Raw genomic sequence first — 27408 nt, forward strand, 5'->3', positions numbered from 1 at the left:
GGTGCTGGAGGTTTGTGGGAGTTTCTAAAATTCTTTACAGATAAATTTAATTCCGAAAGCAAGCCGTGGCACAAGCAGTAATTTCAGCAACAAGTTCATGGGCACAGAAAAGAAATAGCCAGAACCTATTATGGATACATAAACTGAAGTGGGAAAATCAGCAGCTTGGCAAATAGCTACTCTACCTATGAGCCTCAAGTAGCAGGATTACAAAATATGAGTCACTGAAAGATTATCTTCCAGAAAGAAGCATACAAACCAGAATCTCAGGTAGTTCAATATTAGTTTATTAAATCAGCAATTTTTATCACCGCTTTCTAAAAATGATTACAAAGCATATTAAAATATATTACAGTATCTGCAAAGAATTTACTGTGTAATAAAAGTGCAACAATAATGAACTTAAAACTTTGTTTGCCTAATTGGACAAACTGAAGCACACTGCACAGATCAAGCCTTTCCTCAAAAATCAGAGTGCCTTTTAAATGAAAACAGTGTTTAACAAAAATATTAGAAAAGGTGAGCATGTGAAATAGAAAATGAAGTTCATGATCATTCCTCAATGCCAAGTTATGCATATCCATCAAACCATACACTTCAAACTCTGCTTGAGATCCAACAATTTAAAGAGCCACTAAAATGAGTGCACATTGTGAAGGGAAGAAAGTGATGGAAAGAAAAAGAGGATGCATTTCACGTGCTGGCAATAAACAATACTGAAAGCCAGGGACCACATACCTGCTGCTTTGAGACCAGGTTCCACACAAATCCACATCACACCCTACTAACAAATGGGACCTCACCCTGACTTAAAAATCTTTGTAAACTCTCCAATTTCAAGCTGTCACAGCTTGTAAGTCTCTCAGTGTCCTCTATTGTGGTTAGGAACTGTAGCCCCACATTTTCTGTTCCAATCTGCAACAAAACCTCGTAATTTATGAAGGAATAGAACTAGGGTTGTAAATTGAAACTATGTTGTGGAATAGTTAGAGAAAAGGTAAAAGCAGCAGTTTCTATTTTAGTTTAAGACAGTAGGCTACATCAGTGGGCACAGATTTCACAGGATGAATTACAGACAGCTTTGAATGATCTTGCAGAAAACGTTATTAAAATCCTAGGCATAAAATGTCCAACCAACTCAACATCTTCACCTTTCTTCAGCAGACATTAGCAACAAACTGCACACCAGAGATTACCTCATACTGCTATTAAAATAACTACTTAGAGCATACTATCCTGAGAGAAGGCAATCCTGCTCACTTGCCATGCTTCTAACACACGGATTCACTAACTCCACAGAACATTACCCAAACACTTGTGTGTGTCTGGTTTAACTGAACAGGCTTGCAGACAGCCAGCAAGGGAAATGGGGGAGACCCATGGACCTGTGAGAACGTAGTGAGAAGAGAACCCCTCCCCTGAGCAACAGCAAGCTACTCCATCAGTTTAGTTGTGCAAGAAATTGCTGTTTAAAGTTCCCATGAAATGTATTTTATTCCTATCATCTAAGTTCACTGTACCACATACCTAGATTTATGTGGTACCTAGGTACCACATACCTAGAAATAGACTTATGTAGCTGCGGATGCCAACCAAGAAACACTACACTCATATTTCTCCAGACAGCCAGAGAAAACTCACCTCTACTCCTATACATGCTTCATGCATTCATCTTCCAAATTCTACAGGAACACAAAGCAAAATACTACAACTCCATCTAGGCAAAATTTTTTAACTTATCAAAAGGATGTATTTCAATTTGTCTGCCTTAAGACCAAACTAGCATATTGTCACAGAGACTGAGGAAAAGGCTGTGTTCTCCATTTTACTACCAACAAAACTAGAAAAAAAGAATAAAACCACTGAAACTATCCTGCTCTTCTCACTGAAGGAGGATATTTCAAATGGCATGGGATCACATGGCTCCAATATGTCTGGAGCATCACCCCTGGAAGCTGCATATGGTGGGAACTCAAGCAGGAGTCCCCTGCTGCAGCCCTGTGCTGCTGCAAAGCAAGCTAAGGCAAAGTGGGAAAATCAGCAGCTTCCCAGATCCTCTCAGTTTTGCCTACACTCCAGCAGTCACAATACACAAGCTTGCATTCTTTCTCCTGGTGGCTGTCCTGATTAAGCTAGTCACTAGCACTAAGTTGGTCAGTAGTGTATGAAGTGGTAATGACTGCAGACACTACCCACAAACACACCTTACTACTTCTGCAGCCTTTTTCTTTTTCAACACCAGCAATGTCTATAGACTACTTTTTTCAATCAAAAATAAATTACATAGAAAACAGTTACTCTGCAGATGTACAGTCACACAGGTAGACTCAGTGTCAAGTTTCACAGCTCTGCTGAAGTGCACAGAGATGCACTAAGGTTAATTTGGCTCCTAATTTAGGTCTAACAGAAATAAAGTTGGTATGCTTGAATGATAGGAAACACATCTAAGAATTAAAAAAAAAACAAACAACAAAACACCGCAAAAAAAAAGTCCTCAGAACAATTCAACTATGCCAGGACATCTTTGATACAGGCCCAGAAACCTGGCAAGGTAGAAGTGGCGTTCTGCCATTACTTAAAATAGCATCATTGTTTTCCCCTGCAAGTGCCCTGACAAAGTTAATGGAAATTGCACCTCAGAATAGAACAGATACAGAAAGATGAGAGGTCCAGAAAGATGTGAAGTATTAAACCTGACAACCTATAAATACATGATTTGAAAAAAGAAGCTGAGGCTTTTCTTAGATCACCCACAAAACTGAACATGGAAGTGTGACTAAAACCTTAACTGGGAGACAATATCCAAACTATTTCCTCCCCACCCCTACTACAAGGATGTTAAAGCACTTTTTGGCTTGCTCTGTCTCAGAAGGCATTACTGCTGCCACTTACTGAGACTTAACAAGAAAGTGCTCAAAACTACAGTACCTTTGATGTATAGGATCTTTCCTATTACAAATGGAATACAAGTCAATTCCTGCTCATACACATAGACCAGAACTGGCGGCCAAATTTGATTTTAGGAAAGAACTGGACCTCCCTGAAAGACTCAAGTTCACAGGGCCAAAGACTTGCCTTCTTTTAAGGTACTGATAAAAATCAGTTGTAAGTAGACAGTATGTTCAACTTTGATTGTGTGTTGTTGGAAAATAAATGTTTATTAAGCATCCATTCCTTTCATGGATTGTTTTCAATGAAGGAGTAATATTTGGAGGGATGAGTTACATTTATTACAGTCAATGTAACAGTTTCTGTTAGCCTCCCCATCCTTCAAATCTGCTACCATGAGAATTGAATCTCTCTTTTGTGGTTGTCAGCTACGTGTTGGCAAAAGAGTTAAAAACTTCTCTTAAATATATTGTATATTAAAAAATACACAGACATAACTGTATAATTAGCTGTAACTAGAAATTAAATACCAATGAAAATATTCTGAGACAATTTGATGAGCTTTGAGGAGGCTAAATTTGAGCAATACACATTTTCTGAAGAGAAAGTGAAGCTTAATTTCAATGCAAACATGGTTTTTTCAACTTAAGAAACCATTCTGCTGTCACTTTGAACCATTCAGAAATTCATTGTCTGCAGAGAAGCTAAGCTTAAACTGCAAAGAAAACTCTAAATACAAGGAACAAAGATCTCAGTTGTTCTATTGATAATACTGACTATATAGTGCTGTGTAAAACTGAAGAAGCTGTTCTTCAGACAAGACACAATGACAGATCGAAAAAAAATTTACTATTTTGCAGTTCTAGATAGAATCTGAAGTTTTAAAACAAGTTTGCTCATATTCTGAGCACTTACAAGACTCCTCATTATTCTTCTATCTTTTTCTAATTCCAATTACACAATAAAAAGAAAGAAAAGGATTTCCTTTTATATCAGCCTTTTCTTAGACTATAGAGATGCTTACATTCACTCAATGGCTTAAGCACATTTTTAGCATCTAAATATTCCTTGCATATGCAGGTGAATTTAACATTTTGAGCTACAGTGTGCTATTTAGGATAGTCTGGATACAGGGTTGATAAGTATTTAGGTTTGGTGAAGGTCAGCAAATTTTATGCATGGTCTTTTCTGCTTTATGGTTGTGAAGGCAGCAAGACATGGACACAGGACTACAAAAACATTTTCACCTCATGACAGAGCTATTATAAGGCACTTGTGATAAGCAGGTCTGAGTGAAGGTCAGCAGGGACAGCGACACAAATGTTTCCCTGCTGCCATGCCTATAACTTCAGTAGCTTGTGTGAAATGTGCTGTGAGGTTTAAGGATCTAAGCTTAACTTCAAATTTTGGTATTTTCAACACATTTCCTGTGGGAATTTCAAAATCTTCACTCTTCTCCTTGTATTGTTCATTCTGCTGTCTGGAAAGGTTTCCTGTGAGATGGTGGCACCAGGTGGGAAGGTAGTGTGCCAGGCAGTTCATATCCATCCAGTTTAATCCTGATGAGATGTTTTGCTAATGCAAACTCTTCATCATCCAACATCCCATCGCCATCACAGTCTGCAAGTTTCCAGATCTTCCCCAAGACGCTATTGGGTAGTTTAGAAGTCACCATCTCCTTCTTTGCACTAATCCCAGATATTTTGCCATTGATTGGTGACAGAGTGTAGAAAATCTCATCGTAAGCAGGTTTATCTTTGGCAACAACCCACTCCTCTTCATCAGCTCCTTCCTTAGCACCTTCCCCATATCCATGGCCAAAAGGTCCTGCCATGGTGCCATCGAACGCTCCACCGTGTACCATCTCTGTGGGCATGTTGCTCTCTTCCTGTCTGATTAGGTTCATCAGGGAGGCAATTTTGTTGGCCAGCATGTTATCCACAGTTTCAATTAACTTTGGTTTCAAAGAATGAAATTTAGTGAAATCACAATTCTCCAATTGCTCCTGTGAATGATACAGTGACAGTAGTTAAAAACAATTCCAATGCATTGAATAGTTTAAAGAATGGGCTTAAAATTAAAATAGTCAAGTGATAATTCAATTAAAATACATATCTTTTGAAGCTGTTTCTATAGCTGAAACTCCTCTTGATGGAGAAAAAAACCACATGTACCAATATATTTCATCAAACACACTAAGACAATTTTGCAACAGTGTATGAGTTTATCTATTAAATTACATTTATCATGCAAATTTTCAAGTGCCGTGGATAAAACCACAGCAGCTGATGAATGTTAGCCACAACTTTCCATTTGATAATTTTTTTCCAAACATCAAAGAAAGTGTGCAAGCAAGTCCTCAATCCTGCTAGCATTTATGCAAGAGTTCAAAGTTAAAAATAAAATCAAATGTTTGCAGGACTGATCTGATTTTATAGATTAGATTTCTTGGTTGTGATTAGGTCAGGAAAAGGTGTCCTTTACTAAAGAAAAGCTGAGCTGAGATAACAGCAGCAATGTTTTATAGCAGCGCTGCCAGAACTCATGAAGTCAGATGCTCCCTACAGAATTTGTGGAGTTTTCATCCTAACACCAGTGAGATGTTTACCTAGGTGATATGTACTATTACAACACAGGCCCAAGCATGTTTTACACCACAGCATCAGAAAGTTAAAAATGCTTTAGGCAATTATTAAGTTTTTTCTACATGCAAAATGCTTGCCAGGAAGAGAAAGTTACAGTGGAAAAGGTTAAAAAGATTCAAACATCACCACCACCACCTCTCACCTTCTGTAAAATTATGTTAAATTGCTTTAACAAATCCCTTCTATCACTTTAAGGAGCTGCTCCTATACGTATCAAAATGATCATGACATGAACCCAAGAAACCTGCTGCACAGGGTAAAAACAGCCAACCAACAACTCTGGTGTTCAAGTGACATTTATACACAATCACCTGATTGACAGCACCTGATCAGAATAAATGTATGGAGTAGAATAAATCTCAGGAATCAAAGAACAACTTGCTATTGGTTTTGGCACAATTTTGTTTTTGCACAATTTTGCTTTCTCACAATTTTTCTCCTCATTACAGAAGGGACTGATCTCCTGTACATATTTGCTGCCATCTGCTGCTGAGGCTTAACTAACATGTACTGTAAGTTTGAAAGAGTTTCATTGAAATTTTGTTTCAATATTCAGATCTCTCATTCTCTCACTCTGCATCACAAGCAAAAGCAGCAAGGGAAGAAAGAGTCAACTTTTGCCACAAGATCCCCTTTCAAAGCCTAACTCACAAAATCCTTCCACCAATCCTGCCTGTGAAAACTTTGCTAAAATACATATTATGCTTCATCGGTGATTTGCTATCTCATGCCAGTAGTTGATTCCCAGGTTAAATACTTTAGTTTATGAAAGAAATGTGTGCCTTCGTATAGATAATCAACCAATCATCACTCCTGATGAAATCTGTGCAAGTGTACCACATGTGCTGTCAGAATGATACGTCTGGAAAACATCCTCCATCACACTCATGACTAGTCCATGGTCAGAGCAAACTGCAGGCTACTGCTCTCTTGTTCTTCAGCTTCCAAGCTGAATTATCCTCGAATTCAAAGGCCACTTAAGAAGCCTATGATCTGAGATACAAAAATTGCCAGTTGATGCTTGAAATCACTACTAAAAAAACATGAGCTGTTTTTCCCTGGGATATTTCTAACTCATCTCGAATCAGAGAACAGAAATAAATAGGCAAGAAAGTGACAGAAAATTGGTTGAAAGACTGCAGAAAACCCAAAAGAGGAAGACACAAAAGGTATTTAAAAATAAGTTGTGAGCATAAACCTAGAACTTCTCTCTCTCTCTCCTTCATAGACAGGAAAAAAGCCAAAGACTGTTTTCAGAAGCAAGAGGTTTTAAGCTGGACTTTTCAAGTAACACACTGCCTTTGTTACTCACTGGGAAACAGTACCAGTAAGAACAAGAACAGAGTAGAGTAAAAACGAACTTATGACTAAAGATATCTTCACCTACACAAATATTTGATACTATCACAAAAATGATAAATATAACCACATTTAGGATTCAAAAGAAGCCCCTTAACCTGTGAGTGTTCACTGTCATTTTATTTGCACAAAGTCTTTAGTACTTCCTGTCAGGAGAGACCAAGTACTGACTAAAGGGAGAGTAGGTCAGATTTTTTATTCCTTATTTTCATAGTCTTTATGTAGTCCTGTATCAGTGAATGCATGCTAAGCAAGTTACCATTGTTTTTTGGTCTGTATCACTTCCAAGTCACTCTAATGTCATATCAGTCAAATGACTGTCATTTCAACTGCTCTACACCCTCAGCTGTAATGCTGAGATACTCTGTTCTACCTTTTCCATTTTGGCAATCCTGCTACAAACTTAAGAGTTAAATCAGTGGAATGGTAATCTACCATCTTACCTGCATTTTCTTGACTTCAGGGAAGTCCCCTGCTGAAATATGGTATTCCCTCTGCAGCTGAATGTAGATCTCAGGCAACTTGTTGATCAGTTCCTTCTTCTTATTCTCTTTCCCAAATACAGAGGGCATCTCTTTTTTCAGATAGCTGATGATATAAGCATGAACCTAAAAAGAAGCAATACTGAAATAAAAACTACTGTTTACCAACAGTTAGCAGTAGTGTTCATCACCTAGGTCATAAAAAGAAACAGAAATATGTTTCCCTAAGGAAAGTATATTATCAACTACTGTTTCTGGAACTTCATGTTTACATGAACAGTTAGCTGCCTGTTAGTTATTATTAGCTTTTGCTGCTTTCAGCATTCCTTTGAGGGGCAGAGAGAAAGGAAACACATTTCAAGGAAATACAGATGCACACTTGCTCTTTTAAGAAGCTTGGTACAGCATTCTGTGAGTACCAACAGCAAGAGAAAAGGCAAGACCACAAACCCCACATCCTGACGCTACACACAGAGCTCCAGCCACACTGGAGCTGGTCCATCTGTATGATTTGCAGCTCATTTGCCACAGCAGCCAATGTGGGCATCAATGGGAAAATTCCTCCAGCAATCCAAGTATGCTAAGTGGCAGAGCTATCTATTTGAAGTGATATTGCATTCCTACCTATTCACTGACAGAAAAGTGAGTACCTATAGTCTGTATTTATGCAGCCACCTATGCAGATGACAGAGCAGCCAGTTCCAACAGGAGCAGCATGCCATGGCTGCCTTGTGAAGCCCTAGGGAGAGAAGTAGAGCCTTTCCAGCTTATAAGGAAAGACACTAATTTAAGATGTCTTTAAACACACTGATTCTTGCATTGCCATCCAAATATCCATCCTGCCCACCTTCCTTATGCCTTTATTCTGAACCATTCATCTCTTCTCCCACCACCTTTCTCCACCAAAAGGATCTGCTTGGCCACAGAACAAGTGATCAGCTCCAGCACAGAAACAGTGGTTGCAATTCCTAAGTGAGGTGAGTTCACCTATCCAGCTCATTGTGTGGACATTGATACTCATTTTGCACACAAGAGGGAAGGCACCAGGGCAGAGCCTTCTTTCAGAAGTAATGCTGCCCTAAGCTCTGACCACTGCAGGACCACAGCAGCCAAATGACGTCCACTACAGGATGTCTTTACATCTGGTCCTTGTTCATTTTAAAAGAATGTAGCTGTCCACAAATCAGAAGTTAGTTATAATTTTCACCCACACAGAAAAAAAAGAGTTAAAAAATAGGTACATCTATCAAACTGTTGAGCCATAAACAGGTGAAATTTTGAAGACGCCGGGAAGATAAATTGCCATTAAAAAGCATCAGTAAAGCAAGTGATTGCTTCAGTGTTGTGTAAGTATAATACTTAATACCTACCAAACCATGACAGAATGTCTGTATTATAGCATTTTATACAAACCTTACACAATCTGCACATGGCAATTGCCCATTCATTTCCTTATTTGTTTAGGAAGAAACAAAAAAAAAAATTTGGTTTAAAAAGAAAGATTATGTAGCCAGTTTTTATGTGCACATCTTAAGTTCACAAATTTCACACAACACTTCCTTAAATCTAAAAAGAGTGCATGCATTTTAATGGCAAATAAATTTACATTTCTGTAGAGGAGAAAAAATACTCCAGCATAAAGAAGCATAAACCCATGAAATTTTCTAAGAGTACAGATGTATTTCTCCAGAATTACAGAATGGATTCAGTAAGGGTATTTTTAACAGAGTTTATAAATAATTGTGAGCAATTTTATGGATCTTATGTCTAAAATAATATTTCTATCAAACTCAGAAAAGTATGTTTATAATTCATAAGCACTCACAGTTTCACATGTGTATTCTAAGTGGCCTAAGGTCTGCCAGTATGCACATGTGTTTCTTGTAGATAAGAGCAGTCCCCATCTCCAAAACGGGATAGTGAGTCACAGGACTCAGAGAAGAAAAAAAAAAAGAAAAAAGCCTAATGCCCAAATCTGACACCCTGTTAAGAATTTGCTTTTGTTTCTATTTACTGTAAGTGCTTTAGAAAACATTAAGAAGAGGGTAACACAGAAATAGGGTAAAAGAAACCCCACACTCAACACTGTAAAAAGCTATTTTTAACTCTCAATACTTCGGGAGCAGTTTGGAAGGCAGAAAAATGCCACTGAATTACATTGCTGCTTTCCTGCACATAAACAGTTTATTCCCCTGCTGAGACTGTCTAATATATCCCTAAGACCACTGTGTACTGTGTTCACCTTTATAAATTTTTATTTTACATTTCATAGAAATATCTAAAAATTACTCAACTTACCCTCCTTCAAAGCCAAAATGATTGTAACAAATGAAAACAAAATGCTGCCAACATTTACAAAACACATTGGATCTGAGGTTGCTCTGGGATCAGAGCAACTTTTAACACAACATCATTGTGATTTTAAATTGAATTTTCAAAGAAGCAACTTCTACAGGGTGCCCTAAAGCTCAGGCCACAAAACTCCCCCAAACCAACAGTCCTCCCCCCCCCCCCCATTCCCCCCTCCAACCCCCAAAAATAACCCCACCAAAAACTCCTGAAAGTCTATCTTTATATTCAGAAATTTAAATAAGCCAACACAGGAAGTGGTACACATCCCGAAACAACTATTCATATACTGATGGATTTGTAAGTCCTCTTCATTTCTGATTAGTAGTTCACATTAAAATATATTTCAAGGAAAATGCATTTGATTTTATAACTGCACAGGAAATTAGAGCTCCTGTCTTCTACCAATAGCTTTCTCTTCAAGGGACTATCTTTTCCTTGAAAAAGTGACAATTCAATCCCAGATTAAAAACTGTGCTAAAAAGACATATTTTATGGCAAGAGAAAAATTGGCAAGGTTGAGAACACACTGAGAGCAGCAGAGACTGCTCATTCAATTTTGTTCTCTTCTTACCTTTGCAAGTCTTGCCCTTTTAATGAGATCATTGAGTTTCCTCACAGCAGCCTTCTGTGGGAGACTCTGGATATCCTTGAAAAGATCCTGTGCCTCAGCTTCAAAGAGTCTCCGGTTGTCTGTGTTTCGGAGAGGATGGGCCCAGAAGGAGCCAATGTAGACCCGCAGCACCTCTGGTGTGTCAATCACCTTTCCCAGGGACCACATGAGAGCACCATAGACCCTCATCAGCTGCTGTGTGTCCACTTGGTCAGCCTTATTAAGCACCACTCGGATCTTGTCATCCTGGCCCCGGAATGACTTAATGGCCTCTGAAAACTCATCAGATATATCCAGCTTGTGGGCATCAAAAAGCAGGATGATTCGGTCAACCCTCTCAGCAAACCACTGGAGGACTTGGCAGAAGTCGTAGCCTGAAGGAAGAACACACTGTTATGGTCTTACCATTCAGAAAAGTTTTGGAAAGCCTTAGAGAATGTAGGGCTGGGGATAGAGAACAAGAGGGTAACAGCCTCTACCTGGGGGCAAAAAGGAGATTTATTACTCAAGAGGACAGTATCTTTGGACAGTGAGGTCAGGACAACTGTATCCTGCATTTCCTTGGACCAGTCTCACTATTACCACCTTCTGTTTTTATCACTGCTCTTTTTTCTGTCTCACACCCACATCTGCCTCTTTCCAGGAGTCTGGTTCCAGCACAACACCCAAGCTAAATATGGCTGTGGGACTCTAATGACAATCTCTCTTCATCACTGCAACATTGGTCACTTTGGTAGCACTGCTTATCTGAATGAGAAAATGGTTCAAACACAGCCTTTAAAACCATTTTCAAACTAATCTCTCCTTACCTTGCAACACTTGCTGCTTTTTTGCCACAGCAGACTAAAAAGTACAATTTACAAGTAATGTGAGTACATTGCTGATGGCTTTGAGGACATGACAGGTTACAGAACATGAGCAGTGACCTTCCTGATCATTGAAACAAGCTTTATCACATTCTAAAGGAAAGCCTATTCATAGCACCTGTCTAAATGCTTTTACAGGTTCAGCTAGTACCTAATCCACACAACAAACAGCATTCAGGAACTCCTTACTCAGAAGTGACACATCTAATCCGCAGAGTCACCACTGGTGATGAGGCTCTGGGTTTGGCATGGATGTGACTCATCTAGTATGAGTAAGGAACAGCTAAGTATGTACTGGGAGTCTTTTTCTTTTTTTTAAAAAAAACAATATCCATTTTCCCCTGAACTCTTTCCCCATACTCTTTGAAACACTTGCCCTCACACCACTCAGTCATGACTGAAACACCCCCTCCCTTCCTAAAGGGGCTCCTCCCTACATCCTGGCAGACACTCGTTTTTCCAAATCCTGCAGCCCACGCAGACATTTCTGTCTGCAAGGGCGTGAACATCACCAGTGATGCTGCAGAAGCAGCACAGGGACGGGCATTGTCTGCCCAGGGGACAATGCTGGCAGACATCTGCACATTCTCCTCCAGCCACTTACACTGCCCTGAACTGACAGGCAGGAAGCTTCTGGCACACCCTCCTGCTGACAACAGGAGCGGGAAAGGTGTGTCTTGAGACCTCTTTGAATGTTGCCCTCTGTGTATATTTTTGACCCTTCAAGAAATCAGCTCCTTCATCTTTGGCCTGGATGCTTTCCAGAGTTAAAAATAGAGCACGCTGGGAAATAGTGCATAGTCCTCAAATTTTACATAGTCCCTTTGCTGTTTTCCTGCATGTTAAAATGAAAGCTACTATTTGAGTCCTCTCTTGGTCTCAGAAGGCTTCAAGTTACTCCTAGTGATACCTGTCAAATTTTAATATTGTACAGATGTTACATTTGTTTGTAGGTAAATAGCTAAGCAGTAGCTAGTCAGATGGAAAAAGAACACCAACAGCAAAGAGACATGGTCTTACACTGAAGCCCTGTAATGTTATTCTTCCATCAAACATTTTAAATAAGAAAAGCTGTAGCTTACCAATGTTAGACACAAGCTAAACTTCTAGAAAGCAGAACCCTCTCTGACAGACACATTCAGGGGTAGCAGAAAACACCTTGTACAAACCTGCTTACATTTACACACAATAATTTAGAAAGCCATCAAAGCAACTCAAATTTCAAAATGTGCTAAATTAGACTTATACCATAAATATGTCTAAGTCAGACTGACTCCTTCAAGAAGCAGGTCAGACAAACCTTGCTATTTGCAGCATCACAGGACAAGTCAAGTTTGTGCCCCACAAAACCACCTATACGCAAACTGCATAAGCAGCCCAAAAATCATTTACAGGAAATGTATATGACCATGCAGTATTTCAGCCAAGGCTGAGTGTAGGAATTTCTGATCATGATAGCGTGGAGTATGTGCATACAATAAATGCATAGGCACTTGTAAATAACTCCTTGTATGGTGATGCCTCAGTGTATGAAACCTTGATTTAATCTGCCCTCAAAGCCTGGGACACTGAGAGAACAGTGCTCTAAAACCAACTCCCAAAATCTCATATTTGGTACAACCACACTTTAAACATGATTAAAACTAACAGCATACAGGAGAACTACACTTTGATAAAAGAACTATGACAAGGGACACATTCAACACAATTTTATCACATGTAAAAAAATTGATGAAATGCCATCTAATAAAATTAAAGCCTGTGAAACAGGTAAGAGTTTGAGGTAATCACTGAACTATGTCAAATTAGGTGGAAGTCTATCATATCAAAGGGCAGGCCAGCTAGGCAGTAACAATTGATAAGGCACATACCATCCTGACAAGGAGTTTCTGAACAATAAGGGAACAAGACCCATGTTTTGTTAAATCTCAGGAAAAATTCTAGATGGTAGTGAAGAGTCATGGTCCTTCAGGCAAAACAGGACTACCAGTGAAACACAACCTGGAGAGAGACACAACTCTGTCCTGCACTTGGAAGTCTGAGACTTCCACAGCATTACCTAATGGTCTTGAATTTGGTTACACAGTTGTTCACTTTTTCAGTGGCATATTAATATAATACTCTAGAGTTTTCTGCTCATTTCATGTTCCCTTCCGTAGTATTATGAAAGTGGCAACAGATGATGCCATATATAATTTTCTCTTGATTTAACAAGCAAAGAAGGGGTAAGTTTTAACTTGAGGAGAAAAAAGAGAGCTGGAATCCGCAATGGAAAAGCAGACCATTGCTGATTTTGTCAGACTTTGTAAACTGGGATCTAAATATTTTTGGACATTTTATCAGAAGATTTTTTCAGGAATAAAGATCATTAGTTGTACTCTCAAGCTTTTGTCCAAAACATGAGTGCCAACATGCAGTATATTTGTTTTATTTCTGGTTTCACAACATTCAAGTCTTTGCTTGCAGAGATGTAGAGCTCTCATGCTGTTCATCTCTACTATTTCACCAACACATCACATAAAGGAAAGCCACGATTATGAGTAATAAAGACGACAAAACATCACTGAACAAAGAATCCAGAAGCATCTGGTAGACCAGTTTATTAGGTAAGCATAATTTAGATTATAGTCCTAAGAAGTTAGTCCCTTATTCTGTCAATTTATTATAAAGACAAAACTACTGTTGCATAGCTGCCATATATTGTGCTTGTACCATGATTTCCTCAAAAAATTCCAGTTGTGATATGGTAAAGAATTGTTTATTTCCTCTGACAGAGACATGAAACACAAGTTTTCATTTCTTAAGCAAAGGCCTGAAAACAGAGGGCAGCATAAGCCACACCCGGCATCACTACCATTTACAATTCCACAGAAAAGCAACAGGCACTCAAATACAGCTGAAGAATGCAAGGAAGAAAGTTGTTTACATTATGGTGTTCTGTTTAAATACTTTCTCAAGACAGGCTAATGTTTAAAACAGCTTGATAAACAGTGCTCAATTCTCTGCAGAATTTTCATATTATTAAAAATATTCTCATTTGCTCTTTCTCCTTCTACCATTTGACTTCCTCTTTTGACTGTATTATATTATGGCACGACTGAGCAACCTTAAGAAGCGGCTCTAGCAGCTGTGCCCAAAAAAACCCACCTTATTTATAGCCCCACCCCTGAATTTTTCAGACATGACCAACCTACAGCTATTATGAAACATTTCTTCATTCATGAACTTCAATAGTATATATAAGAGTCATTAATACTTCATGGAAAGCAATTAAAATGATCAAAATAAGGCTTTTTCTTGGGAGTGACAAAGTACTAATTAGTCAACAGACCATGCAACTGTAGCCATTTGCAGCCATAGCAGCAGGATGACAGAAATACCAACCTCCACCAGCTTTCAAGAGAAAAAATTCCAAAGCTGCATCCAGCCTTAAAATATGGGTTGTACAGGGCTTGCAGTACAAAAGTACATACAGTACCACTAAAACAGGCTTCCCATAGATTAGGATGCTGATTTGTCCAGTAGAGCAGAAAACATTTAGTGAGCTTGGTGCCTATAAAGCTCGGCAACTCACCTCTGCTGATGCGCTGCTTCTCTCCAGAGAGAATTCCAGGGCTGTCAATGATACTGATGCTCTTCAGGACCTCGTTGGGTAGCTGAGAACACATGAACCTGCAGGAAAGCAGGGAAAAAATCCATTAACAATAGCTCTGGCTCACACAGAGATTGTTGCTTGAGAGCTCCCCATTACATATCTGATTTTAGAAAGACTTAAATGAGACTCAAAACAGTTTCTGAATCCTGGCAAACCTCTATGTTTCGCAGGCATATGTGTTTAACAAAAATTATGAAGACAGCTTCTCAAAAAACCCCACAGGAAAATGTTGTAAAACTGTACATCTAAATGCTGATAAGACTTCAAATTTTGCAAGAGCTGACAACTTGGGCTGTAAATGCAACATTAAGAAGACTCCATCAAACCCATTTTGCTAGGACCAAAATTAGTAGTACACACAAGAGAAAATTCTTGATGTACTCCAGCTTATGACTAGACTCCAAGACTGAAAAGGGGAGGAAGGAGAAAGCCATACTGCAATATGTTTATGGTCCAGTCCCTGCCACATCTCCCTCTTGCCTGATTTAACAGTGTTTGAGTGATCCCTACTCCCTAACCCACCACTCTCCTCAGCTGGAGCACCAGTGAAAAACACCAGTATTTCTCCCACAAACCCAGCCAAAACTATCACACTGCCAGAAGCAGGAGTTCAAATTGCACACAGTGTGCTCTAAACAATAACCTCCTGCCTCTGCAAGGAGAGGCAAATTCAGTGGTGGTATTACAGAAGAATAAATAATTGACAAGGACTCAGAGCTGTGCAGAACACGTGGTGTGTTACTTGCAAGCTACAATGATGCTTCTGTGACAGTTAATGACTGAAGAACTTCACTGCCCTTCATCATAACCTCCCTTTAAGAGATTTGCATAAGAGTTTAATCTTCTTATCAGGGAGCAGCTGAAGATACAAATGAGCACACAGAGTAACCCAGCCTCCTCCTGCGAGGCTGCCCCACACAGGGTTAAGCAGCAGCCTCAGGCTCCAAGATGGGGCTGCCTTACATCAACCTATGGCTTCACAAAGCACAATGCCTCAAAAAAAAGGGTATCACAGACAGGAAACTGTAGCTGTGCTGAGGTCAAACAAGACCTTTAAGGCCTTGAATGATCTGAGTTAGGAAGAGTTCAACCAGTCAAGTATCAGATACAAAATGTAAACTAGATCAAAGTCTAGATGGTATTTTATACAATAGAAATTATTCAAAGGCAATTGAAAAGAAAACAAGTCTTAACACCTCACTTCACCTTGTTCTGCAAGAGACCTTACAGCAATGAACCTTTAACAAAAGCACACAGTGTGACTTCTTGGATAAAACAGAAATCGCAGCATCACCTGCGCCTCTCCCTGAAATCCAAAAGGGCATAAGGAAAGCCATCCAAGCCTTCTAGAACCTGAGGGTATGTAAACATAAATTACATTATTTGAACTTGTCAAAATTACATTATTTGAACTTGCCAAAACCTAAAGGCAGTGCTATGTCAAACACATTATGTGGAAGAATAAGATGTGCATAAGTGACAAAGAAAATACATTTAATCATGTGAACCATTACAAAAATACATACATCACTAGTATGTACAGCATGAAGTAGCTTTCATATATTTGGAAGTGTGAAGACTGAATGTTCATGTATATTTTTTCTTATCACTCTCATCCAACCTTAGAAAGCCCAGTGCTTGTTCAGTATCACCAAGATGTTTCTAGATCTATCTTACAGGAAGAAAGGCACTGTTATGTCAGCTGAACAATAGAGCAGTGTCTTGACTCAGGCACCACCCGAACTGGGACAGCTGGAAAAGACCATGCAATAAAATAGAGAATTACAGGCCTCAGAAATGCAGACTGCCATCTTTCCAGCAGTCACTGGTGGCAATGGGAGGAGATAAGTAAACACATGGGTAAACACACAGGAAATAGAAGCATGAACTCAGAATTAATGCTTGTTAGCTTTTAGAGTATGTCCATAAGATGAAGATGAAAGATGGGTTAAAAATGTTGCCTCCAACTAATATTTTAGACAACTGTAATAATAGTGGTAATTGGATGTCTCTTTTCAACACTGAGACTTATTTCTTAACATACCACTTCATGCAGGTCATGTAAGTGCTACATCACAAAAACCAGAACTACACACTATCCACCCAAATGAGAGATTTTTTGAAAAAGTGTTACAAAAACAGAATGACTGTAATTTCTTATGACACATCAAAATAGACCAGGACAATGCATTTCTTCTCAGCAGCACTAATTTATTTACATGGCTTTCTGCATGTAAATTACTGTATAATGCAGTATTCTTCCCTCACCAGCATCCAAGGGCACACTAGGTCCTGTCCCGCTTCGGTTTCCTCCCCAACTTTTCTTAAAAGTATACAGGATAAGCAAGAGTTTAATAGAGGAACACCTCCCACAATCAGTGAGATACAGGGGGCAATTAGAAAGGGTCATGGAAAAAGACAAAAGCAAGGTAACATCAATAAATTAATACAGCTAATTACTAAGTACAAGCCCTGATTGTGATACCGTGTTCTTGTTTGCTTCATTTTTTCCATTACCTCAGTCCTTGCTTCCTGTCATTTGGATTGTTAGACTTGGATGAAAAAGATACTCAACTTCATAGTCTAAGTGTTCATAGCCTTAAGTCCTTCCATAAAACAAAACCTCAGGATAGGGAAACTATTCAAAAAATAAAATGGGGGGGTGGGGGATGGGATGGGACTCAGTGGGGGGGAAGTAGGGAGAAGTCTATTAAGGCAGGTGTGAAAAATGTAATATTGGATAAAAAGAACTGTCAGCATGGCAAATGAGAGAAGGAAAAGTAAAATATGTACTATGATTACAGGTAATCTGGGAGGAACTCAAAGATACTGAAGCCTAAGACAATTTCATCTAAGTCATAGTGAGAAAGGAGTTGGTAAGTTTTGAAAAATGCTAGGGAAAGATAAGCACCCAGATCTCTGCTGAATAACTAACGAGTAAGCGTGACTGTTGGAGAAGATAAAGGTGCTCAGAGCACTTCAATACAACAATATCACAGTCACCAAAAGAACTGGAGTAATTTGATCAGTTACTTTGAAAGTACATCTTTTTAGCTAGCTAATAATCTTGCTTGCATAACAGTCAGAACCTGACACAACTAGTTAGATGATTTAGGCAAACAATTACATTGCCACTCAACCAAACAAACACACACCATTATTAAATGCTCTGTGCAAATATTTAAATATTATGCTAAATACAATTTATATAATTTTTATTGTAAGTATATTAATTTTTTGTAGAGAGCACAGTGGTGAGGAAAGGGAGAAACAGAATAGTGATCTGGAAGACAGAATTTAGCCAATAATCTCAAAATTGTTATTTAAAATGGGACTTCACTACAGTTTCCCACACACATATTCTTATCTCTGCAAAGTGATAGTCAAACCAACTGTAAGCAGCTATAAACTTTCTTCTTTGGATAAGCACAGCAATAGATAAAATTGTACATAATGAACTTTTAACACGCGTGCCAATATTTATCAGCCAAACAGGAAAGTTTATTGTTAAAAAGAACCAATTTAGATAAATTGGCTTGCAAAGTGAGGCCTCCATGTCAAGCTACCATCAAATACAGGAAGAAAACAAGGTGATTGCTCAGACAATAAGAATGGAATTATTAGTAACTAACTTTCAACTGAAAATATTCAGCATGCTACTTAAGTTTACTATCAAAATGTTCACAGCCCCTGAACAACTCTTCCCTTTTTACAAATACACAGTAGAAGCTAACACTATCTCCCTGGTCTATGGAACTACCTGAACACCCAGACAGTTAATATTAAACACTTAACAGCTTATTTTATCCACGGGGGCACATTCAAATCTTTTCCTTCTTTTATTTCTTTTTACATATCCCAGCAATTCACAATTTCAAATAGCTTTACCAAGATATCCAGTGAAATCAGTGGAAAGGAACTAGACAGCACCAAAGGGAAAATACTTGGGGTTTTTTTTTTTTTTTTTTGAATGCTAGTTTTAAAAAATAGTACTAACCTATCCGTTTTATTGAGAATTTTGGCATAAACTTATCCTGAGTTTCACCTGGCATCATGCCTCACAAACAAGCTACCCAGTGGATCATTTCTACAGTTTTCTGTGAACTGGTTTTAACAACTATTTTCTATTCAGACAACTGAATATCTCTGTCATAATGCCACCTTACCAAGTACTGGCTTTTTTCATTTAATTCACCTGAACTGCCACCAATCCTGCTTGTATTTCAATATTTATTCCATGTTGTTCAAAACAGAACATGCCAAAATTTAAATGTAATCATCAGAAGACAGAAAGCAAGATGATCTCACCGGTTCAGGAAAGCATTTCCAAAGCGGCCGAGTTTCCGAAATGGCTTCTTAGGATCAACAACCAGGGCATTCCCAGGAACGTTTCCTTCTGTTTCTCCATACATTACAGCAATAAAGGAATCTGTGGTAGGCTCTGGACCAATCCTCATGCCTGGAAAGTCTTGCTCAAGCAGGTACCTGGAGGTAGAGAACACATAAATGTATTTATACACAATTGCTATATTTATACTTAAGAATTCCAAAACAATGAATGACTGGGATCCATGGCAAAAGCAAATACCTACAATTTGCTTGAAAATTCCCAAGGATATACCTATTCTATAAGATTAAGATTACATTTTTCCTTTATTTCATTATTTCTATTAATTGGGGAAGGAGGAAGAGAACTGAATTAGTTTTTCACAACATCTAGGTAAAAGGATAAAGTAAATCCCTTCACAAATAGTGTGGAAAGTACCCCCTTAACTGCAGCACCTCAACCATTTAAGTGGATGCTTCTACCAAAGATTTGAGTGCTGTAGGTTACACTACAACACGTCGCTGCTTTTCTGAGTGTTTCCAAGCCTATACCAGTGCTGCTGGTACAAAAAGGGAATGGTTTGAATCTGCACGTGAGCAGATTCAGTTTGACAGATCCAACCCTTTAATCAACTTGGTATGATCTCACTAACTTTAACTTATCCTATCAGAGGCAAAGAGAACCACTATGAGACAATAAAATTTTATCTCTTTGGGAGTGAGGAAATTTTTTTTTTCCTTTGACCTGCACATCAAAAATTAATTGTTAACTAAGTCAGATCTGCAGAAATTTAGGCCTAACACTAAAGTACTTCCAAAAGGCACCAAGTCAGGCAGTGCTCTACCACCAGAAAGCATCTTGTACCTCCCTTTGAGTAGTCCACTGACAGAAGATATGGCACAAACTCAGAGGGCCTTGACTTTCCAGACAACAAGGTCCGAAATGAATTTAGTGTGTATTTAAGTATTAAAACTTAATGGAACCAGGGCATTTATTTACATAAAAAACCTGTCTGCATCCCTTCATGGATGGCAAGCGCAAGGAAGTAAAAGCAGCGCCAAGTCCTTTGAGCAAACCTCCCTCTAGCACACATTCTATGATAAGTGCCATCCTTCACAGAGACACAGACAGCTCTGCTTAACTTTACAGCAAGAGTGTTATTGTCCTCAGGCACAACAGCACCATCTTGGCGCTCCAGACTAAAACAAAACATTTTCAATGTCACCCTGCAGTTCCTATAAAAAACCCAAAACACCACAATTTTAATCAAGTATATTTTAACTATTTACATAATCAAAACTGGATTTACATGAGAATTTTTCTTCAGGCACAGGTGGTGGTCCTGCATGCAGCAACAGCACTAGTTACATTTTAGTGCATCTATATTAATGCTGCTCTTTTAATAAAGGTTTATTCTGGAGTCAATCCAACAATGCTATGCCTATTCTGCGATAGCTTACTAAATCAATACTGATTTGAGAGGACTTGCTGTTTGCTTTTGCTGCAAAAAACATTTTACATAGTATCTATACTTGCTGAACAATCTCTGTTTTCAAATAAAGTACCCAAGCATTCACAAACTTTATAGATCAGTGCACAGAAGCTGAATTTAAGAAACTAAATATATGTTACATATTTCAAAGACTGTTTTCCAGTAGCCTTAGCAAATTGGCTCCAATTTGCTCAACCTATGATCAGAGAGCATGGAACAGTTATTTACATGAGATTTCCTGTAGCTTTCTGCTTCCAAAAAAAGAAATTAAAAAAATACCAATACTAAAACTTGTGAGGAAGGAGGAACATAAGAGGAGGAACATAAGAACAATCATGCCAGAACATGCCAATCTGTTTTATCTCTAGAATAAGCTGTACCTAACGCACAGTAACAGGGAAATAAAACTGACCCCTCTCCAAAAGCAAATGAAACAACACTCAAACCTCTCTGCCCACACAGGTTTGTAAAATGCAGCAGATCCCTCACTGTACAAATTAAATCATTAAATTATCTGAATTAAATGAAGACAAAACTCCTTTAATTGCTCACCAGTTGAAGCCCTAATGGAAATCCAGGGTTTTCAAGTGTTGTGGCAAACAGCTGAACACCTGAAATGCCAAAGTGTGTTCCCAGCTCTTTACAGAACATCATTGCACACCAGAGTTCTCTATAACAGGGTGCCAAGGCTAACTCACAAGAGTCACTAAAAATTTCCAGCTTGGCGTTATCCATGGCTTTGATTTTGAAAGATAATTATACTTTTGTCTTCTAAAAAGAAGTTTTTAACTTGCCACGATAAAACGTTCTATTTCAAACACTGCTTTTCCTCATTTCCCTTCTTTTAAAAGACAATGGGTCTCTAAGAGAGAGCTCTGTAAATAAGCTCTTCTGTAGATACAAATTGTCATTCCCAGGCTTCTGCTGACAGAGGTAGCAACTCATAAGGTGACAGACAACATATACCAGAAGATGCTCCAAGAGCAGCAGTAAAGAACATATATTGAATTAAATGCACAGGAGTGAAGTCCCCCATCCCAGGTCAAGGAAAACTACATGGGGGGATCTAAATGCAGCAGCAGACACCTCTAGGGTAACAGGATAATTGTCATCTATCGTAAGCTCATAAATTACAGCTGCATTGTGGAAATTCAGTGGTGACAGTCTTTTAGATGCCTAAAAAAGAAATTTCATGGCTTGTTCATGAATTTGTAGCACGTTTAAAGAGTTACAAGTATGGAGTATCTTTCATTATTTCCAACATCTCTTTCTGCTGCTCTGAACTTGATAGTGCAAATTCCGATTAGCGCTTTCTTGAAATGACTAAACCAGAATGAAGTGCTACTGAACTGCAATGATACTCCCAAGTTAATGTCATAAAGGCAGCTTTAAAAAACAGGCTTTTATAGCGATAACAATGCAGGAAGGCAAGACCTCCTTCCAAATACCAAGCCCCACCCAACAGTCACAATGCTCTGCCTGGTACAACTATTAACAGACACAGAAATCACTTTGCATCACAGGTATTTTCCATTAAGATTGGCTCACAATTGCACATCAAGAATTAGTACAGACTAAAATAAACCTCTTCTTGAGCACTGGCTGTGCTCAAGTGTGATGGGTTTGGCTGGGACAATAACTACTATGTGGCTGTGTTCTGGATATGTGCTGAAAAGTGTTGACAATACAGGGATATCTTCATTACTGCTGAGCAGCACTCACACTCAAGGCCTTAAGAATCAAGGCCTTTTCTGCTTCTCATCCCACCCTGTGAACAAAGAGTTAAGAGCGGACACGGCTGGGATAGCTGACCCCAGCTGACCCAAGGGATGTCCCGTACCATATGGCATCATGCTTAGCATATAAAGCTAGGGGAAGAAGGAGACATTTGGAATGATAGCATTTTCCCTTTCCAAGTCCCTGTTATGTATGATAGAGCCCTGCTTTCCTGGGAATACCTGAATATCTGCCTGCCCATGGAAAGTAGTGAATTAATTCCTTGCTTTGTCTTGCCTGTGATGCTTTTACTGTACCTACTGACCTGTCTTTATCACAAGCCATGAGTTTTCTCAGTTTTACCATTCTGATTCTCCCCCCCATGCCACTGTGCAGGGTGTGAGTGGCTGTGTGGTGCTAGGCTGCAGGCTGGAGCTGTAGGGTGGGCTAAGCCACAACACAATGCATCACACTTCTCAGTGTGAAAGAACAGTTTTACTCACCCACATAAAAGCTAGGAGCAATCTTCTGTAAATTGAAAAGCTGTCAGTGTTTCTGCACCAAATGCTTTATTAGCACAGGAAAATACCTGGATTTTCAGCATCTGCAACTACATGCTCTTCTCAGGAATTTTCAGCAGAGAAGAAGTTCAAAAAGGTTCACAGGAAGAATGCTTAAAAATAGCCAATGCCCCAAAGACAGTCTTGATCAAACAACAGACATCCTGTTGATTCTTCTCTCTTTGTTTTTACCTGAGCTATAACCTTTCAGCTTTGCCAATAAACATTCATCTAGGTTCCTCTGCAAGATGTATATCCAGACTGGGGAACTAGCTTCCAAAGTTCCCAGAGATAGAAAAGATTACTCACAGTTGCAGATACCCATTACCATCTGAAGTCTAAATGTATTAGCTAGGCCACACTAATGCTTAAAAGCAAGTGAGCTGGACAGAGCAGCACTGAACAGGGATACCCTGTGATGCACTGGGAGATAAACTCATGGCTCCTTTATAGGGCTGCTCACCTCCATACTACATACTGCACCAAGTATTCAGGGTTTTTTTTAACACAGCAAAACTAGATGTTTGCTTTAGTGTAAGAATTCTGCTCTAAATAATCCAAAGCTTTCATGCAGAGCTAGTGAAGAAATTACAGCCTTCACCCAAAGAAATTAAGAGGGACCTTCCTCCCACTTCACCCCCAAAAAAATAGATGCAGCTGCACAAGTGATCGCACACTACTTGCAGACTCCAGACATTATGCGTACAAAAGGGTGCTTTCACAAAAGTCAGCTCTGTCTGAGTTAAATAGCAGGAAGTTTACAATTTTTAACCTCTGAGTAATACCTGTGAGCAAAGTAAAAGCACAGCCTGGAAATCTGAGGAATTTACTTCTGGTTTGTCTCATGTTGATAAGTTCTTAAAAAAAAAAAAAAAACCAGTCTCCTACACTTCTAAAACAGAATGAAAGAAACTACCTATTTGCATTGACTACCTTCTATCTCTTTTTCATACAGTACAATTCTCCTCTCCTGTCCCCACTTTCCCCACTTTTTTTCCTAAAAGAGGCACGAGAGATTGAGACAACTACAGAAACCGCAAGGCCAAGCAGCTCACGTAAGGTAACAATTGGCTCTCGCCATACTCCCACTTCATTAAACACAACTGGACAAGCATTAACATTTGGATGTATTTGTTTGAATTGTCAGCACTGTCAAATAAGTGAATAAAACTATCACTACACTACACTTTAGACAGCAAAACTGACTGGTTTCACTGCATTGTTCCAAGTGCCAAAGCGGATAAACAGCACTGAGTGAAAAAACACAAGAGCTGTTAGAAACCTGGAAGTGTTTGTTTCCGTATCTTAATCCCCAGGGACATTTAGTCACTGGTACATCAGTGTTTCCATAAAGACTTAGTGGAAGGAACTGGGTGGATGTGGATGTGTCAGAGGTATGAAAATGTGAAGTTCTCACGATAACGACTCAATCAATGTAAATCCCAAATGAATATTAGACAGCTAAACATAATTGTTATGTTCACACATAAACCCAACTGTAAACACTTAAGTAGACCTAATATGCCCTCCTGACTATGAAGTCAAGAAATGTGAACAAAAGGCAGTTTAAAATTAGTTATTTAAAATAATGTTTGCTTATTAAAAGGTTTGGGGCAATAAATCCCCTATAGTGTTACTTCATCCTAAGAAAAATCATCTAGAACAAATACAGGATTATAACAATATTGAGAGAGTATGACATTTTCCCATGGGAGATTCAGCCTACCAGTGGCTAAATTTATTTCTGGCTGACCTGGACACTATAATATTTTTCCACATCTTCTTCTAAGTCTTACACACAGTATATAAGAACTTCTCTTTTTTGCCCTTCTTTTTCTCCTCTAAATTGGATTTTAAGTAACGGTCACTGTGACACTATTGTCTAAGCTGCTGCCCATATTCAGTGGAGCATTTTTTCATGCTGATTCAGCCAACTATTATCTATGCTGTAGAAAACACTGAGGTAAGGAATGTTGATCATAGTGATAGCCTTTAGAAGCAATAAAAGATACCCTGCTACAGATTTGGCCTCTGCAGTTAATGCCTGTCTTCTCCAATACCTTGTACAAGATTAGACTGTTCTGCAAGCTACCTAAAATGGGCACAGCAGAAAGGGGTAAGAGGATAAAAAGAAGGGCACATCACAGTAGAAGCCACATCTTGAATCAAGTCAGGTATTTTAACAAAACACACGAGAAACCATCTTTGAAAAATTCATCTCTGTCGAAATTGTCTAGGCATCTTCATCTGGCACCAACAAATGCTAAAAAAAGCTGGTAAGAGCTGTAATAAAGTATAGGTCCTTTCTCATTCAGACTGTACATTAGTATCAATCAACCCTTTTGCTCAGCATTTTATTGTTAAAGTGATTTTATTGTTAAAGTTACTCACAAAGCAACAGTAGCAAAAATACGCCTGAGGCACTGCAAGAAATACTAATGTTTCTAAGCACAGTACTGACTTGTACTTCAGTCAAATATGGGCAGCTATAAAGGACGGAAAAGCTGAATGTCCATAAATCCAGAACCTGCGTTCTCAACCAAGGCAGACTCTCACAGGAGGGGAGACCCAGAGTTTTCTATGAATTGCAAATAACAGAACAATGCTGCTGACAGACAGCACAAGTTCTGGTATGGACATACTTCTGACCATTCTGCCTCCCTCTGTATTACCTGCGCTCTCCCCATCCCTTGTCCATAAGCCAAGTAACAACACTTATCAGGAAATATATACAGACTAACAAGGCAACTGTAATTTTAAAGAAGAAAATGAATGAATATACCTAGAGAAACGTTGGCAAAATCCAGATAAAAAACCCCTCCCCCACTCACCACCTTGTGACTGTCTGTGGAGATCCTGAAATTAAGTTTCTTTTCTTTTAATTACACAGCTATTTATATTTTTAAAATATTCCTCTGAGCAACGCCTCTTTATGCATTTGTGGGAGTTCAGTAATAATTAGTAAAGAAACCACGTTCGACTGACTTCAAGCTTTCAATTAGCTAGCTGTAGAACCTGAAAAGACACATGATTAGTTCTGTAAACAACTGAAAAGCACTCAGGTGATTAAAGGTAAACATTGATCTTCAGGGGAGAGGGGAGGTAGGTATTTTGCACTGCAAAAAGAAAACAGTGTTATGGAAAGGCTGCCTGTAATCTTTGGAACTGAAAGATAAATATTTGTAAATTTTACAGAAGGACTATAATGAACTTCAAATATAAGCAGGTCAAAATGTGAACCAAGTGACTCCTCAGTGTCTCTTGCAGAGTTGGGCAAAACATTAAGACTGATTTGTAAGGGGCATGTGAGAGGGACAAACATATGCAAAATATTTACAGATTCATAGCATTGTGCTTAGCCGAGATATGCTTCAGCTTCCTAAAAATGAGTTACCAAGAAACTTAGAAATAAGGAATATAGGAAAGACAGAAGACACTACAACAGGAGCAACAATGTTAAGGTGCCTTAGTAGTGATACTGCTTCTTCAATGTAATTGATCAAAATAAAGGCACATGGAAAGGAAGACTTTACAGATACCACGTGTTTTTTTTTCCAAAACTCTTGTCACCTTACTCCTCTATGATCACATCTGATCTGTGCATTAAGCTACTTTTAGGAAAGAAAGGGGAGGAGATAGGGTGAAGTGATTCCCCATGGCCGGCGCAGTCATACCGTTTGAACACGCAGCCCCTGGTTTTCCTTTGAAACAACTTAGGGATTAAAAGAACTAAGAGGAAGTAGACAACGGGGTTACACTTTCTCAGTAGAACATGAAACAGACACAATATTTTTGAACGGGAAGTAAGCGGAGAGCTACAGAGCGTGTGCCAGGGTGGGGAGCGGCACACCCTCGACACAGCCGGGAGGCTCTTGGCAAGCCCCGCTCGCCGGGAGGGTCGAGGCTTCAGCCCCGCCGCCTGTCACGGGCGCGGCGCTGCACCCGCGGGGCAGCGCTGCCCGCACAGGGCGTGGGAGGGATTTACCGCAGGCAGCACCATGCCGGGCAGGAGCTGAGCCAGCACGACCGAGCGGGCGGCGGGGCGAGGCGGGGGCGTCGGCCGGGCCCGCTAGAGCGGGGCCGCGCACGCCAGGGGTCACCTACCGGATGAAGGTGGTCTTGCCGGTGCTGTACTGCCCCACCAGCAGCACCATGGGCTTGTTCTCGAAGTCGGCCTCCTCCAGGGCGGGCGAGTGGAATTCATGGAAGCGGTAGTGCTCCTCCAGCGGCAGCAGCTTGCGGAGGTAGAGGTCCCGCAGTCCGCCGGTCACCGTCTGCACCACGTCGGCGCCGCCGACGCGCTCCCGCCCGCCGCCCTGCTTCCCCAGCCAGCTGAACATCCCGCCGCTGCCGTCCCGCTGCACTGCTGCTGCCACTACCGCTGCTGCCGCCGGTGCCGCCGCCGCGCCTCCCGCGCACGCAGCCGCCGCCGCCGCGGACCCGCCCGGCCCCGGC

The 27408-nt window shown here is 39.7% G+C and overlaps 1 protein-coding gene across 1 annotated transcript; it reads right to left on the minus strand.

The window, feature by feature from the left end:
• Nucleotides 1-266: 266 nt before the first annotated feature.
• On the minus strand, nucleotides 267-27371 carry EHD4 (EH domain containing 4). The gene is made up of 6 exons (XM_030949714.1): nucleotides 27058-27371; nucleotides 19167-19343; nucleotides 14778-14875; nucleotides 10299-10711; nucleotides 7337-7501; nucleotides 267-4894 (listed from the first exon to the last, which is right to left on the minus strand). The coding sequence occupies exons 1-6, from the start codon at nucleotides 27291-27293 to the stop codon at nucleotides 4358-4360; spliced, it is 1626 nt and encodes a 541-aa protein (XP_030805574.1). The 5' UTR covers nucleotides 27294-27371; the 3' UTR covers nucleotides 267-4357.
• Between the last annotated feature and the right edge of the window lie 37 nt (nucleotides 27372-27408).

The sequence above is a fragment of the Camarhynchus parvulus genome, chromosome 5 (assembly GCF_901933205.1).
Source record: "Camarhynchus parvulus chromosome 5, STF_HiC, whole genome shotgun sequence".
Taxonomy (NCBI): domain Eukaryota; kingdom Metazoa; phylum Chordata; class Aves; order Passeriformes; family Thraupidae; genus Camarhynchus; species Camarhynchus parvulus.

Bases quoted from the DNA above. Each gene is read 5' to 3' on its own strand.
- EHD4 (XM_030949714.1), bottom strand. From the start codon at position 27,293: ATGTTCAGCTGGCTGGGGAAGCAGGGCGGCGGGCGGGAGCGCGTCGGC. The intron at 19,344-27,057 runs GTAGGTGACCCC...CTCTACCTCCAG, and splicing joins GGCAAGACCACCTTCATCCG to GTACCTGCTTGAGCAAGACT. The intron at 14,876-19,166 runs GTGAGATCATCT...GCTTTCCTGCAG, and splicing joins GGAAATGCTTTCCTGAACCG to GTTCATGTGTTCTCAGCTAC.